The sequence below is a fragment of the Microtus oregoni genome, unplaced genomic scaffold (genome assembly GCF_018167655.1).
Source record: "Microtus oregoni isolate MIOR12 unplaced genomic scaffold, Mior012 000013F_ref0000133, whole genome shotgun sequence".
NCBI classification, from domain to species: Eukaryota; Metazoa; Chordata; class Mammalia; order Rodentia; family Cricetidae; genus Microtus; species Microtus oregoni.
The window spans coordinates 39,840,001-39,857,586 of NW_024543072.1; the positions used below are offsets into that span (position 1 = coordinate 39,840,001).

At 42.5% G+C, this 17,586-nt stretch overlaps 1 protein-coding gene across 1 annotated transcript in view; it reads left to right on the forward strand.

The window, feature by feature from the left end:
* Pappa2 (pappalysin 2) overlaps positions 1-17,586 on the forward strand; it is a 360,123-nt gene that overhangs the window by 133,083 nt on the left and 209,454 nt on the right. The window contains exon 5 of the mRNA XM_041662449.1: positions 7,360-8,431. Within this exon, the coding sequence (XP_041518383.1) occupies positions 7,360-8,431 (1,072 nt within the window). The remainder of the gene's footprint in view (positions 1-7,359; positions 8,432-17,586) is intronic.

Below are 17,586 nucleotides of genomic sequence, written 5' to 3' on the forward strand. Positions count from 1 at the left end.
GGTGTTACTCTTTGCCTGATCCAGTTGCTCTACTTCATAGCCTGCTTTTTCAAACACACACACACACACACACACACACACACACACACACACAAATTGCTAAGCAACCTGGTTTTCAGCTGACGGATGACCTGGCCCTTCTTGGTCATTTCTCGGTCTCCAAGGCTTGTTGGGGAGATGTAGGGCTCTTGGGATGGGGTAGGGACATCCTAGGGATGCCCTGGAAACTATGAAGGCACTGGCCACTTTTCAGCAAGGCACATTACAACTGTAATTTGACTACTCTGATAGCAACTCTGGCCTCCATGGATTGGTGCTTACTTCCATTATATATGTATTATATTCACTCGATGAATTTTCAGCCTTACGCAAAATTAATCAACACTTATTCTCCAAGAAACAGTCCGGTCTGACTTGAAATCCTGCTAACTGGGGACTTGGGTATAGCCTAGTGCTAGCCTGTGGTTTTAATATGTGCACTGTATATTTGATCCCTACTAACATTAGAACAAAACAGATGAAGCTAGACGTGTAGCTCAGTGATAAGCACTCACCTAACACAGGCAACCCGTGATTCCATTTCTGATATGATAACAACAAGCACAACTACTGCCATCCTGGGGTCCTGCTCCTCATAGCATAGTGAGGTTCAACACCTCAGCTTCACTTGCAAGTCTGTTGGAAGGCATGGTTTCAGGTATTTCTTGAGTTCCGCTGAGTCCAAATCTATATGTCTCTAGATCTAGTTTCAGCCTGCGGATACCAGGCAGTATGCAGAAGCTGTGATTTGGTTCAGCTTCCTGTGTTGCCTCATCTCCACCCAGTCCCAAGACTAATCCCCAAAAGTAGCTAACTATGCAAGCTACGTTCTCTAGGATCACATGTGAGCCTCCTTTTTCTGAGGCTAGGCCCTTCTTTAGGTTCTTATATTCCACACCATCATTATTTGCTTCCCCTGTCTGTGCAAACCTGCCTGGTGGATTCCGACTGTATGCCTGGGTGGCCTGTGGAGCGTCAGGGAAATCACCCTTCCTGGCTTCTCTCATCCATGTCTGTGATGAGAGCGTGACTAAAATGAAAAGTGTTCTGTAAAGAGAGGTTGAAATGTTTGCTGGAAAGATGCTAGTGAGATGGTCCCCAGGGGACTTTCCCCAACTCTGTGCTGTAATTTGTAAAACGTCAGACTCAGAGATGAAAAGCTGTGCCTGATCCTGTCTTGAAAGAAAGTTATCTAGAACAGCTGGAAAGCACCTCCTTGGGCTCTCTCTGTTTTCCTTTCTACCCGTCTTCCTGCTCACATAGTCCTGTATCTGCCAGGTGGACTGCTCTTTGATGGATAGCCTTTTTCTTTGTCCTCCTTGTCCTTTTTGCCCTTCTGCAATCTCTCTACTGTGTGTGTGTGATGAGGAGAGGCTGATGGGTGTTGAGTATGTAGTTCTGCAGAAGGCGTCATATACATGTGTGGGGTAGACCCAGGCATAATACCCTGAGAAACGACCTTGCCTTCTATTAGGCTGATTTATGATCATGACCTAAACTGCCCCCCACCCGTTCCCCGTGCTTTTTTCCATTTCCCTCCTAAAAACAAACTTACACCATACAGCATGTTTTTTTGCAGTTCCCAGAGTTGATGACACTGTGCATGACTCTTCTGTTTTGTTGATCGAAGCCTTACCTTCCTGGAAGCTGATGAAGCTTCTCTGAGAAACAGGACTCTTGATCCTGATTTGAATCCCCCAGAGGTGTGGAGTGAAAACGCTGCCATGGGGATTTCTTGGAAGTTAGGCTCCTCAGCCGAGTTCTTGCCAAGGGTGTCATTTCTGCCCAGACCTCACCTTCCCCCTGCCTCTCTAGCTTGTTGTTTAGTGAACTCCTCTGTAAGAATCTGTCATGGATGAAGTCTCCAGGGGAGGCTTTGCCTAAGAAAAGCTCTCAACAAGTTTCATCATATGTACTGTCTTCCAACTGTGTAGGCTCTAAAAGAAAGCAGCTTGTTATAGAACGGCTCGGGAAAAGCACATGGAACATACTGGGGAAAGTCAACAACTAGTTGCACGACAAGGGGCATGCCTGAGCTCTTTTGCTTCCTCTGTTAATTCCTATGCACCACATGCAACTTCAGGGTTATTGGGGGCCTGGTGGAAATATTCTCTCTGCCAGTCAGGACTTCCACAGCTCAATTAGATGTCAGTAGCAGAGTAGATAGGGTGAAAAAACAAAATCCCACCATTTCGTGACCCTGTAGGAAATTCAGATATCTCAGCCAAAAATCCCCTTTTTATCAGTGAAGTCCCAAATGACCTAGATGAATAGATTTATAAAATTAGCAGTACAATAAGACTTAGAAGGCTGCCTACTTCAGTGAGGATGGTCAAGATTGAGGACTGCCCAAGCTAGATGAAACTTAAGGTCATTTGTGAAGGGCCTCTCAATAGATGGGCAATAGTTCAGATAATGTGATGGATATAACACAATTCGTGGTTCTGGGTCTATAGTGGGGATGCTGTTAGGAAAATAGCATGCCTATGAGGTATGCTTCACTGGGGAGATCCAGGAGAATGAACACAGCTTCTTCCTCGGCATTGGGCCTATGTCGCCACATCACAAGGAACACAACATCTTCATTTGTCTCAACACTGAAAAAAGTTGGCTTACTGTTCCAGAAATACAGTCGGGTGTTCTGTTTTATGGAAGTAAAGGGCACCTTTACTCTTGCTGTCAAATCAGAATTAGAAAGACAATGGCTTCCAGAACGTCAGCAGGTTAGTTTTCTAGTTCTTTCCTTTAGTTTGTTGTTGACATTTACAATTCCTAGATGACAGTTTTCTTCCTCATTGCGAGCCAGTGTGGATTTTTCACCTCTGTCTGGTCTTAGTCAAAGCGAATGACAGAAGATTCCTAGAGGGAGATGACAGATTGGGAGAGTAGGGAGACAGCCACTGGACGGAAGAGGTGGAGACAGCTCCTAGAGGGGGCTTCCTAGTTTCATTTTCTTCAAGTCCGGGATCCTCTCTCACCATTGCAGATTTAATTGTGAAATAATGGAAGCCACTGTGGTGAAGTCACTTTCCAGTCCTTTGCAATTTCTTTCCTCAGCACTCTTCTCTGTGGCCACAGTTCTGGATTCAACAGCACACGTCTCCTTGCTCGGCCTTGGGTCCTTAAGACTTGGTAACTATTTATCACAGATAAGCGTGTGGACCACCAAGAAATGTTATCAAATATTCAGCAAGTCTGCCTGTCAATGGGGGTTCTGGCTGATGACCTTGCTGGTCACTGGCTTTCCTCCTTCAAACTATTTCCAGGTGTGGATTGGGCCTGTGCATTTTCCAGGAGGCACGGGAAAAAAAGGCAACCTGTAAATCTATTAATCCCACATTTGTCAGCCCATGTCATTCTTTTTGCTTCCAAGCAATAACATTAAAAAGAAAACAAAAAGATTTCAAGTATTTTACTGTAATCGAAAGAATATGGGTGTCTTGGTTGAATAGACTTGGTTTCGATCTCTGCTTTTGGCACTTGCTAGATGAGAGACTGTGAATCACTTTCCCCATCTTTCAGTGCTCAGTTTTTGGTCTTCGGGGAAGAATATTTCAATTCAGAGCCTACATTTGTGGTACATTAATAGGGATGGTATATGAACCATGGTTACAACACAGCAAAGCCTTAGTAAAAGGTAGCTCAAGTTTCTTTTGTTGCATTTTGGCCTAAGGAGCAGCTCTCCTAAGCATAAAGAAAGGATTTGCAACATTCAAAAAAATCAGGGTAATGTCTATGCAAGGACTGTGCTGAAAATTTCCCGACTAACCAGTTACTCACAACACTCTAGCTCTGAGGCTCACATTTTATTAGAACTGTTCATATTGCTCTAGGGATAATTTAGTTTGAGAGATGGACATTTTCCCTAAGGGTAACTGACTGTATTAATTTCAAATGCTAGTAATTAATAGCAGTAGAGAATTGGAAGCAATTTTTTTTCTTGAAGACATTTGAGTATATGACCTGTTAAAATCACCACGGCTTCTAAATATATTGTTTTGAGAGTTCAGAACATAAACACAATGAACAAGATATAGATCTACTCCCCGAATTTATTTTATCCCCTTAAACACTCAGTTTAATATAACATAAGGTGTTTAGCCATGTGTAAATTTAGTAAACATCGATCTATAACAGAGAGCAATTGGAAGGGAGCGCTGGAAAATTATCTAAGTTTTAAGAGGATGTGATTCAAATGTTTGGCTTCAATCCCACCGCCACCCTTTGAGTTACATTACTTGAACTGATTTTTCTAACCATGGGCTATCAGAGTTCATTTTGTTGCTGAGTGACTTCATAAATCATATTCACGATCTGGTCCCTCTGTTCTTCCCAAGAATGTGGCTTTGATGAATAAACACCAGTTATAATGTGTTTGTTTCTATCACATGTACATCCAAAGTTATAAAATCCCACTCTTGCACAAGCTCTGAGTTTCACCACGTATACTGTGTTGGCTCCGCTCATGCTGGTTCCGCCGTCCTCTGTGCTAGACTGAGAGGAGAGAGACGTGTCCTCAATATGGTGATTCTGTCATTTTTTTCCTCCGTGAAACAAAATTTATCGTGTTTCTGCTTGGTGGGGTCAACTGAGAAGGGCTGAGAGTCATTCCTAAGGGCTCCTGGGGAGCTGTGCCAGGCTGCCCTGCAGGTCCAGCTTATAATTAAAGGGCCATACAGAGCAGGCTGGGAATGGACAGATTTTATTCACAGGTACCACTGGCGCACAGGTAGACATCCAATCGCTCGAGACCTAGATGGGAGGCAATATTTACCCCCTTCAAACGACAGAAAGTCACATCATCTGCGACGCAGCTGAGTCTACTTCAGTCAGAGGGAAAGAGAGGGAGACATTTGGCCGCTTAGATCCATGTTCCTTTTCCGTCTGGAGCTCTTGGAACTGTCTCCTACTGTTTCAGCAGAGCCAAGTGTGCACCTCTCTTCCCAATACCATGTGCAGTGACATCATATTAGCAGCCTAAAAGTAGCACTGTGGGTGTAATTTGCACTACAAAAATTAGCAAACACTGAAAATTAGTAACTTGAGAACTTTATAGCTTCCGGTGAGACAACTAAGTAGAAATCATTACTGCACTGTTGATCAGATAGTGTTCTGAGGGTGGTAGACTAAAGTTTTCAAAAAAATTGCCACAAAATTTAATTAACAATTTATTAAAAATTATCTAAAATATCTATGCTCCAATCCTTTATACATGCCTGTGTAGGCAGCTGTTTGTAACACAGACTTTCAATTTTTTTTTAAAAATCAGCATATAGCTGAGCTATCAGTGACTCTATGGTACTCATACTAAGTAATGTGGCACTTTTGTTCACAGGACAGAGATTGGACATAATTAAGGTAATACTGTACTTTTCAGACTGTAAAGGAGAAGAAACGATGAAGCAGGGAACTTAGTATTGGTCATAGGAAGTTTGTCTTCTTTATGAAAAACCACCTGATGCAAGGATTGTTAGAGAAGCTCTTAAACTCTCTTAATAGAAGAATAAAAGTAAAAAACAAAACCAGAAAATAAAGCAAAAAAAAAATCAAAAACCAATATTGCCAAGTTGGAATTGCATTGTAATTAGTCATTACCCATTCTTCAAAATTTAATTATTATTCTTTACTATCTTATATTATAATTAATATGCAATTATCATTCTTCAAAGTTTAACTATTCAGTTGACAAAGCACTATATTGTTTAGAATACATTTGTCCCTCAAATTTCAAGTTATTTTATGTCAGGGACAGGAGAAGACATTCTGCCATTTATGAGAGCGTAGCTATTTGCTTGCCATGAAAGTGGAAGCTGTAAAGAAAACATGCTCTCCCAAATTGGAATCGATGTGTTTTTCCTCAGTGAGGACACAAAGTAGGGCAGATGGAGAAGGGGTGTTCTGGGAGGAGTTGGAGGAAGGGATGCATATGATAAAAGTGATATTACATAAATTTCTCAAAGAATTAATCAAAAAGGAAAAAGAACGAGAAGCCTTTTGCTAATACATCTATACCATCCACAAACAAATATTGTTGGCTTAGATTACACAGGAATTCAGGGAATAGATACAATGATTGTCTAATAGTCCAGGGGAGAACAACGCTCATTTTATTCTCAGGCACCAGATCCGAATACTCTCTATCAATCATTCATCAGTGCAGAACATTTATCATGCTGTGTGTTTCCATTGAAGTGTAATGCTTTCATTGTAGTTTATTAATAAAGATGCTCCTTAGAGTAGTGGTTCTCAGTCTTCCACATCCGGTGACTTTTTAATATGTTGTGGTAACACCCAACCATAAGATTACTTTTGGTACTCTTCATAAATGTAATTTGGCAATGATGATGAATCGTAATGTAAATATTTTTGGAGATAGAAATTTGCCAAAATGGTCCTGACCCACAGGTTGAGAATCATTGCCTTAGCTTATGTAAGAAGAAGCTACTAAGCAGGAGATGTCATGCTGGGACTCAAGCACGCCCCTCTGCCTGAGGGTTCTTTTCCATCTGTGGCTCTCCCACCATGTCCCTCACATGCTCCTTGCTGCCCCCATTTTCAGATTTCATATCCACAGGTATCGCTGCTATTATTTATTCTAGTGAATTTATTGGTCTAGTGCTTGTTCTGAGCCTGGTAGTGGGGCAATGCATGCAAGGATCTCATTTATTTGGGGAGTCCTGTTTGTGTTCGGTGATAGACATCACTGGATAGAAAATGGCCATTCTCCTAACTGACTTTCTCAATCTTGAGGCTTGGCCCCTGGGACCACTGCTATTTTGGATTGTCTGGGAAGTAGCTGTTCTTTGTTGCTGACTATTGTACTAGAGGAGCAGTGGGCTAGGAAAGATATTTGGATATTACAAGTGCCTTATTTTCCTCACGAGAAACATCCTTTCAATGTTCAAGGAAGAAAATGAATGATGGTCTTTACGGTCTCAGAAACTGTGACTGTCCCCAGGCTTCTGAGGAAGTGAAAAGACTCTAGAGTCAGTCTAGGGAAGGAGGCCCTCAGAGTCCCTGAGCATGGAGGATATTCACAGCGAAGGGTGATCATCGTTTGTGTTGGAAGTCTACCTCCTGGCTTCTATCTTGGTTATTTGAAAATACCAGAAAGAGCTAAATTGAATGGGATTGTCTTGCTTTTCTTTTTTGTTTGTTATATCAGATACTGTCAATGTATCTGATATGGGAGTGTGGGTAGGCAGCCAGTGTGGGGAACTAAAAACCTAGGTTCTTGCTATTTACATGGACTTTTCCTCTCCTTTTCTCCACTCCCTTTGTATCTGGTCTTTCTCCCTACAACTCTTCCTTCTTTCCCAGGTGTGTTTGATAACTGCTCCCACACAGCCAATGACAAGGGCTGGGCCCTGGGGATCCGCTCAGGGAAGGACAAGGGGAGAAGAGATGCTCGCTTCTTCTTTTCTCTTCGCACTGACCGGGTGAAGAAAGCTACAATTGTGACCGGCCACAGCCGCTACCAGCCAGGCACATGGACTCACGTTGCAGCCACTTATGATGGACAGCATATATCCCTGTATGTGGATGGCACTCGAGTGGCTAGCAGTCCTGACCAGTCTGGTCCACTCAACAGCCCTTTCATGGCATCCTGCCGCTCTCTACTCCTGGGAGGGGACAGCTCGGAAGATGGGCATTATTTCCGTGGATATCTGGGTACACTGGTCATCTGGTCGACTGCTCTCTCACAAGCCCACCTCCAGCACAGTCCCCAGCACCCAAGTGGAGCAGATGAATTGACTACCTTGATCCTGACAGCCACTTTTGACCCTCTGAGGGAACAGTGGGCTCCTTTTAGAGATGAGACCTATCCCCGACTTGAGGTTCTCCAGGACTCTGAGTCACAGCCTGAGATTCTGTCACCATTGCAGCCCCCACTTTGTGGGCAAACAGCTTGCGACAATGTGGAACTGATCTCCCAGTACAATAAGCATGGGCCCCTTCGGGGAGAGAAAGTGATTCGCTACCAGGTGGTGAACATCTGTGACGATGAGGGGCTGCATCCCACTGTGAGTGATGACCAAATCAGCCGGCAGCACGTGGCACTGAATGAGGCCTTTAGCCGCTACAACATCAGCTGGCAGCTGAATGTCCACCGGGTCCACAACTCCACCCTGCGCCACCGGGTCGTGCTCGTTAACTGTGAGCCCAGCAAGATTGGCAATGACCACTGTGACTCCGAGTGTGAGCATCCACTCACCGGCTACGATGGGGGCGATTGCCGCCTTCAGGGCCGCTGCTACGCCTGGAATCGCAGAGATGGACTCTGTCATGTGGAGTGCAACAACATGCTGAATGATTTTGATGATGGGGACTGCTGTGATCCTGAAGTGACTGATGTCCGCAAGACTTGTTTTGACCCGGACTCACCCAAGAGGTAAGGAACTGGGATTTGGGATTCTCTTCTTACATGCGCGTTTCTGATGCGGCACTACTTTTTGGCTTCCTGGAGACAAAGAGGTTTCATACAGCCCCCAGATAAAATGTTCTTCCCTCCTAGGCTTTACTGGCTTTCGTGGAAGCGCTAGGTGTGTGAGGTAGTTGAGGATTTGGAAATGCCTCATCAGGTACAGCTCTCACAGAGTTCAAGGTCTGTGGAGTGGAGCCAAACTCCCACAAAACTTGCGCAGGGCAGAGGAGGCACTGAGGAGCTGGAGAACTCCTACCAGAGGAGCCCAAACGATCCCCAAGAAGAAACACGGGATTCCTCAGAGAGAAAGGGAAGTATTTCTCAGTCTCTAAGCTCCGTGAAAAAGCCACTATCATGAGCGAGCGAGTTGGTGAGTTAGTCAATTTTTTGTCAGTAAAATGATGTATTTGAAGTGAGCTTATTAGGGCTCCTACTCCGGATGCACCTGTCCCAGTCTGGGTAGGCCTGGTGGACAAAGCAGCCCATGGTAGCAGGAGTAAACTGCTTACTTCATGCTTCAGGAAGCAAGAGAAGAGGAGGAAGAGGCCAGGGTCCTGCAGTCCCCACTAAGAGCACATTCCTGGCGATATGAGGACCTTCCACTAGACTTGACCTCCTACCACTGCTGTCGCTTCCTGTAGCACTACCCTGACCTTTGAAGGACTTGTTGGTCAGACTCTGTTGCTGTGACAGATACTTGAGGGAAGTGATTTAAAAGAGGAATCATACATATTTTTTCTTTTTACTACAGTCTCAGAGGCTTCAGTTTATGTATGGGGACCCACGGTGAGACCTCTACACAACAGAGGAAGGCTGTTACTTCATGAAAGCCAGGAAGCAGAGAAAGTCAGAGTGGTGTTAGGAGACAAGAGAGGCACTTTAACAGTATGTGCTGGTGACTCACCCCCCTCAGTAAACCCTGCCTTTGAAGTCTCTACGACCTCCCAATAAAGACAGTAAATGAGGAGTGTATTCGTAGATCAATCCATTCATGAGCTCAGGGCTCTCCTCTCATGATTCATCACTTGCAAAAATTCTATCAGTTAGCAACTAGTGCTTTACCATAGGAGACTTTGGGAGACAACAGACCAGATTCCAACTGTACCAGGAGCCCTCATCGAAGTCCCAGTTAACAGTCTTTCAGGGTGTCTGGGCAACTTTATCTTCAGAATGTCCCTTTAGCTCTATGAATTTTGGCTGCATTGCCCATATCTGGGTCTTTAAAACTTATTCCTTCACGGTCTCAGAGTTGCTATGGAAACACATCTCATTCCGTTTATTATCCAGACCTATGATGCCCAGATGCAATATTTGCCTTGTATAACTAAAGGGGATGTTTATACTATTAGAAGTACTAGCATTAAATCCAGCGCCTTGATAAGGCTAAGCACCAGCCTGCCACGAAGCAAAACTCCTAGTCTTGAATATTTGAACATTATTGATTGTTAAAAATATTTAACTCACAGTGTGTGTGCATGTGACACAACTGTCACTCACATCCAGAGGGCCTAGTTTGGTCCTATGCAGGTTCCTTGCTGTCAGTCTGGAGTCAGCGAGCTCTCACTAGCTCAAGTCAGCTGTTTCTGTGGGTCTCCTCATCATGGTCTTGACCCCTTTGCTCATCTTATCTCTCCTCTCTCTCTTTGACTGGACTCTGGGATCTCAGCCCAGTTGTAGCTGTGGATCTCTGCATCTGCTTCCATCAGTTGCTGGATGAATTTCTATGTGCGAAGGGGAAATAGACAAGATCTCCAGAGGAAATTGGGAGCGTGGGGGTGGGTAGAAAGGATAGCAGAAAGGGAGAGGTGGGGAGAAGGGAAGAGGGGAGGAGAATGTGAGGAAATGGGTTGACTGAGATGGGAGAAGGACAGAGAAGGAAAGCGAGAAAAGAGATATCTTGATTGAGGAAGCCATTATGGGGCTAGCGAGAAACCTGACACTAGGGTAATTCCCAGGAATCCTCAAGGATGACCCCTGCTAAGACCCTAAGCAAGAGTGGAGAGGGTACTTGAATTGTCCTTCCCCTCTAATAAGATTGATGATTTATTCTTTCTTATAATTTCCCAGCCTTAGCTTGACTTGTTTCTAACTGTCTTTTCTTAAATTATCCAGTCTATCTTTTGCCTCTGGTCTTTATCTTTCTCTATACCTTTCTTTACTTCTTACTCCGTGGCTTGCTATGTAACTGGTGGCTGACCCCTGATATTCTCCTCTCCTTCCTTCTTTTTCCTAGGTCTTATCATCTCAGAGCTCTCCTCCTATTTATTCTCTCCGCCTGCCACTCCTGCCTATCCTTTTTCCCTCTTAGTTATTAATCATTCAGCTCGTTATTAGACCAATCAGGTGTTTTAGACAGGCAAAGTAACCCAATTTCACAGAGTTAAACAAATGAAACAAAAAAGAATGCAACACATCTTCACATCATTAAACAAATGTTCCACAGCATAAACAAATGTAACACATCTTAAAATAATATTCCACAACATATATTACACTTGATCTTCACTCAAAGAGAAGCATTTATCTTCTATTTCTTTAGACAACTTAAAATTTTCAAGATAATTTTTTTAAAAATCTAACTTTAGTGCGTTTATTTTATTTAAGATTTTAGTTGTTTAAAGATTTGGGTTTATTACTTTAAATGTTTTTTTAAAAATTTATTTATTTATTAAAGATTTCTGCCTCCTCCCCGCCACTGCCTCCCATTTCCCTCCCCCTTCCCCGATCAAGTCCCCCTCCCTCATCAGCTCGAAGAGCAATCAGGGTTCCCTGACCTGTGGGAAGTCCAAGGACCACCCACCTCCATCCAGGTCTCTTAAGGTGAGCATCCAAACTGCCTAGGCTCCCACAAAGCCAGTAAGTGCAGTAGGATCAAAAACCCTTTGCCATTGTTTTTGAGTTCTTAGTAGTCCTCATTGTCCGCTGTGTTCAGCAAGTCCGGTTTTATCCCATGCTTTTTCAGACCCAGGCCAGCTGGCCTTAGTGGGTTCCCAATAGAACATCCCCATTGTCTCAGTGTGTGAGTGCACCCCTCGCGGTCCTGAGTTCCTTGCTCGTGCTCTCTTACCTTCTGCTCCTGATTTGGACCTTGAGATTTCTGTCGGGTGCTCCAATGTGGGTCTCTGTCTCTGTCTCCTTTCATCGCCTGATGAAGGTTAATATTCAGGAGGATGCCTATATGTTTGTCTTTGGATTCACCTTCTTTTCTTTTTTTTTTTTTTTTTGGTTTTTCGAGACAGGGTTTCTCTGTGGTTTTGGAGCCTGTCCTGGAACTAGCCCCTGCAGACCAGGCTGGTCTCGAACTCACAGAGATCCGCCCGCCTCTGCCTCCCAAGTGCTGGGATCAAAGGCGTGCGCCACCACCGCCCATCACCTTCTTATTTAGCTTCTCTAGGATCACGAATTATAGGCTCAATGTCCTTTATTTATTATTACTTTAAATGTTGTTCTCTGTGTGTGTCTATGTATGAATATGTGCATATATGTGCAGGTATCTGTGGAGGATAGAGGTATTGGATCTCCTGGAGCTGGAGTTAGAAGCAGTTGTGAACCACCAATATGGGTTCTGGGAACCAAACTTGGGTCCAGTGGAAATGTAGTGTGTTCTATTAACCTCTGCACTATCATTTTTAGCCAGCTTTTTTTGTTTAAAGTTGTAAGGTTTTGTTTTTGTTTTATGAAAATAAGATTTAAAAAGTTTCTTGTCTCTCTTCTTCATGCTGGCAATTTGTTTCAAAAGTCTAGTGCTTGTTCTCACAGTAGGGAACGTAATTTAAAATCTCTATTTATGTTTAATTGTTCCCAAATTTCCCCTTTTGAAAGATGAAACCCAAAATACACAGTGACAGGTAAGGGTTTTTTCTCTTTCAATCCCCTCATACTTAATCTATGTGTGAAGTTTTCCTTTATCTTCTATCTTATGCTCTTTGTGCTGAATTTTAGTTATTAAAACATTGAATTATTTTTTATTGTTGCGGAAAAAAACTGAGACAGTGTCCTTTATCAGGTTCTTATGGAATGTCAGATGCATTAAACTAGGCAGAGGAACAAATAAAAGAATTTCTAAAGGAAAGAGCTAGCAACTTCCTGGAGGACTTAAAATTTGTATCTAAATTCTCTGGATTTAAATACAGGCTGAAGCATGAAAAACAACAGGCCTATAAATAGTGCCTTTCTGTGCCATGGCTTGGATCATTTGAAAGAACTTTGGATTCATAGGGTACTCTGGTCTCTGGGTTTCTATGAGGTTTTTGGGGTTGGTAAAATGAGTGGCCACTTCTGAATTAAATTAGCCATGTACAACACTCTTGATATTACAATCATATCACAAAGCTCAATCTCACAGTCCTATTATTTTCTGACTCTTAAAGGATCCAACTTCAACAAATGCTTTGCCAGACACTTATTGAAGGAGTGATTATATCAGGCACAGAGTCCATCTATTTAGGAACTCACAGTTTGTGGGGGGGGGGGGTAGAGGGAGAATGGGCTCAGATCTATAGAGCAACATTCATTGGTAATTGATGATTGATGTTTGATGATTGTTCTTGCTTTCCAAATCCTATTAAACTTTCCCACCACTCCCATTGAGAAGTCAGAAATGTAGGCCAAAGTAGTTCCTTTCTCAAAGACTCTGGGAGGAGGAGATAGTCCATGGAATCCAGCATCAAACATCTGTAGCCCAGATGGGGCTATCAAAGGGAAAGCATTTATAAGGATTGGGACTGGTCAGAGGAGATATGAGTTATAGATATATGACCCAGCCAGTGGATCAGAATTAGTGAGATAGAGGAACTTGGCTGTGGCTAAGGAAGACTAAGCCAGATATCCACTTCTGCTTCCTAATTGTCTTTAGAGAGTCCTCAAGAGGTGCAGGAGAGAAGGGGTTGAACGCCCACATCAATCCAATCATAATTATTGCCGACCATTCACTTAGGGAGCTAAGCCAGGAACAACCCTGTGCCTGAAATAAACTCAAGTTTCCCTGGCCGTTTGAAGCTTTCAGTTCCCTTTGGTCACTGCTTTTATCATCTTCCTTTCTAACATCATTTCTCGGCTTCTGTACTTGCTTTCTATCTATCTGATTTGCTCCTTTTCACAGGAGTTGCATTGAGTATGCAGTCCATTGTGGAACTGCGTACTTGTTTCCCCTCTTGATTTCGTGTCTCAGATTCTTAATACTGTTGTTGAGGAGAATAATCATTAAGTATAAGCAAATGGCTGAGTCCCGTTGAAGCAAGCATTTGGTCACTTAGACCTTGCTAGGGAGCAGGTAGTGGGAAACCAGCCATGTGTGTTCTGAAGGTTGTGCTAGGCAAACAGCTCTTGTGCTCCCCGCTCTGTTCTCTGCTCCATTCCTTGAGTTTTGTTCAAGGGAGCAAAAGACATGGAACGCTAGTATGCGGACTGAGAGGTGTCAGCACGGTCAGGGCAAAACGCATGTGGTATGTGAATTGTACCATGGGAATGGAGCATCTTGGGTCAGGAGGGCTATTGCACATGATATCAAAGGGGATGGGTGGAGAAACTGCTGCCGCACTAGCTTGTATGTTGGGACTTCCCTGGGATTTGCTCACCCACACACTATGGCTTTGGAGCCAAAGGAATGGTGGAGCTGGGCTCCTGCAGAGATGGATCTGTTAAACATCAGCCAGCCTTCATTATACATTTCTTTTGAAGTCAAGATTCAAAGTTCCCTGAATCAAAAAAAAAAAAAAAATCAGGGGAAAATAAGTGTAAGGGGGTAGAAGAGAACAGGGAGAGAAGTAACCAAGAGAAGGGCTTTAAAACTGAACAGAAAAAAAAATCCCTCAGTTTTTCCACTTCACCGCATTTGAATTGAACAAACTAAAGGGACATCTCAGCTTCTCCCACCAGTGTCACCTGATGAGGGGAATTAGAAGGAAAAAAAGATAAGCTTGGGCAATTTATGTAGAAACAGAAACCTCTCCTGTTTATTCTCCTACAGGAGAATTTTCCACAGTTGCAATAAATATTGTCTTAGAGTAAATAAAATACAGCTTTTCTCTTCACCTGGCTAAGGACATTTTTCTCTCCAGGTGTGAGAAGAGAGACTGTTTTTCTCCCTTTGTGGTTATTTCTTGGCTCAGTATACAGACTTGTGGCTGAGCCATGCGGTCTGTCTGGGTTACAAATATTTCCTCTTAGGAAAAATGTTGAGAGACCCCAGTCTCCAACCGCATCCAAGTCGTTCAAGGTAGTTGGGTGTTTTCCTAGGAGTTGGGGTGCAGCTCTGGTCCCTTGGCCAGCTGCCTCTTTCTCTCAGCTGATCTGATGTCATCTCGAGATCTCTTCCTAGAATGTAAGCATAAAGACAGCTGCATACTTACGTTTTCCTTCTTTCTGTTTTCTCTCTAGAAACCTTGTCTGTACCTTTCTTTAATATCTATCTATCTATCTATCTATCTATCTATCTATCTATCTACCTATCTACATGAAATCTTGTTTTTCCCAAATCCAGGCCCGTGTTCTCATGATGTCAGAGATACAGATTGGGCAGTGGGTAGAACACAGAGTTGCTTTTGCTCCAGGGCTCTTTCTAAGGCTGTTTAATCTTAGTACCTCCCCCTGGAGGAAGCTGCTGACCAATTGCATTTTTGAGTTGCATACTTTCTTTCCCTTGTCATCCAGGACTTCTTCTAACGGTTGTGGACCTGATTTCTCAAGCTCAATACTTGGATAACTAATTCTAACCTAGCCTTGACTTCTAAAGGGTACCATGTCTTCATTCCTGGGAAGCTTCCTTGTCCTGGAATATGACCTTTTAATTGCACTTGTACTGTTTCTCATCTACTCAATATTGACTACCATCTCCTGGCCAGTTTGTGCTTTCCTTCAGTCATTGCAAAGGTTTCCAAACCAGTCCCATGTTCTTTTGCTCTTGCTCATCCTTCTACCCAAGGTCTATTTTTAATACGGCAGAGTATTTCTGAGATCATAATTCAGATCGTATGATCCTTCTACAGTAGCCCTCAGCTCACAAGGAGTCAAGGTTATGGAACAATGCCACTCTGCTCTATGGGACCTCCCTGATCTCACACTGTCACATTAGGGGCTTCACTTCTTTCTGTACCTACCACCCAATTACATCCTAGCAACATGGCCTTTCTCCCTGTCCTTAGACCTGCTGGTTACACTCCTTCAGCAGGGGCTTTCTGCTGTTCGTCACTCCTCTGGAATGCTCTCGTCCAGATTTATGTGTGGTTATCTTTCACCCTTTCTTTTTCTGGTGATATTTCAATGTCACCTTCGGGTGAGGTCTTCTTTGGTGGCTCCATATAAAACTTCACATACTCCCTTGAGTTTTCCTTGTTTTGTTCCTGTTTGAGCTTTCTTTTTAGAATTTATCACTAGCCTGTTATTTGGTTCATTTTCCTTAATGTCGATCTTCTCCAGTGGAAAGCAAATTCCATGATGAAGGAATTTTCACGTGGTTGGTTACTATTGTACCCTAGAACCTAGAACAAAAAAGGAATAAACTAAGTATTCAATAAATAATTGTTGGAAAGTCATGTTCTTACTCTAGTACAGTGGTTGGCAAACTGTGATCAGTGTACTAAATTTGGCCAACTATGATTACATAAACAAAGTTTTATTGGAACACAGCCATACCCGCTTGTTTGTATATTATCTATGGGCTGCTTTCATGTGGTAGACTTGTATAGTTACAAAGAGACCAGATGGCCCACAATATCTAAAATATTTACTAAAAATGTTTGTCCTACTATATATTCATCATAGTATACTATAATTATCCCTTGTTGCCTGTCTCTTACACAAGACTTTTGATTCTTTGTCCATAGTTCTTGGAACAAAGAAAGTACTTGGTTAGTATAGTAAAAATGAAGTGATTATATATAAAATATATGTTACATATATACATGTAGCATATATTATATGTATACACACAGACACACACACACACACACACATATATATATATACATAAAACCAGCATACACACACACACATACACACACACACACACACACACACACACATACACCCATAAATGAAAAGCCTATGTAGGGTAAATGACAGTGGAGTAGAGATTCAAAGGCAACAAATATTACTCGGTGTTGATAACAGTTTTATTAATTTTATTAATCTTTTCTATTTATCTCATCACAGGTAGAATTGCCACATTTAGGGGCAAGCAAAATAAATTAAAAGGTATTTGTGGAGAGAATGGTTTAAAGTCATTCTGTTAATCAACTCATTATTTGGTTACCTGGAGTCCTAGTATGCTGAAAGCTTGAGACATACATTTTAGCCAAAAGAGAAATAATAGTCAACTACAGCCTCAGGAAATCGGACGAATTTTCTTTGGAGGGGATGGCAAGTGAGAGCAGATTTCGATAGGAGATACAAGGCACTCAGCATACATAGAACTGTTCTGAATAGAACCTCTTGGAGATGATTTCATAGATTAGCCGAGACTGTTTTTAAAAGTCTTAGGCTTTTGTGATTAATCATCAGTGATATACTGAACCAAAGGCACTAGACTTATTGTGCAATTGCATAGGATTCATGAAGATTTTGGTGAGGAATACAGGTTCTGAGATGTCATGACTTGCAGCAGTAGCATCTTGTTCAGACAGCTCACCACTCTTGACACTTGTGTCTTGTTAGCAATCCACTAGACCACCATAGTTTCTGCTCCCTACAGCTTTATAAACATTTCTTCAGTTTGTTGTGGCTCCTGTTTCACCTATTTGGGTCTTTTCTTTTAGATTCATTTCTTACTACTAATTGCTTCAATTTTTGAAATATTTTGATTCAAATTCTACAGACAGTCAATGAGAACTGACTCAACTCATTTTTGTGTGTGAGGCCAAAGTCACAGATTTCTGTCAGCCTTTGTTTCTATCAACTGTGACCAAAAGACAAATAGTTGGGAAGGCTGCTTAGGGCTCCATGACTGTAGTCTTGTACCAACTGACTCAACATTCTGGGTAAAGTCGGCTGTTTTATTATCTTTTATTTTAGACAAACATAGTCATTTTTATTTTATTTTATTTTTGCTTAGGTTTTTCTGGTTGTCTGTGATAACCATAGAACACTCATAACAGTTGTGTTCTCAGGACCCCATGATTTAGAAT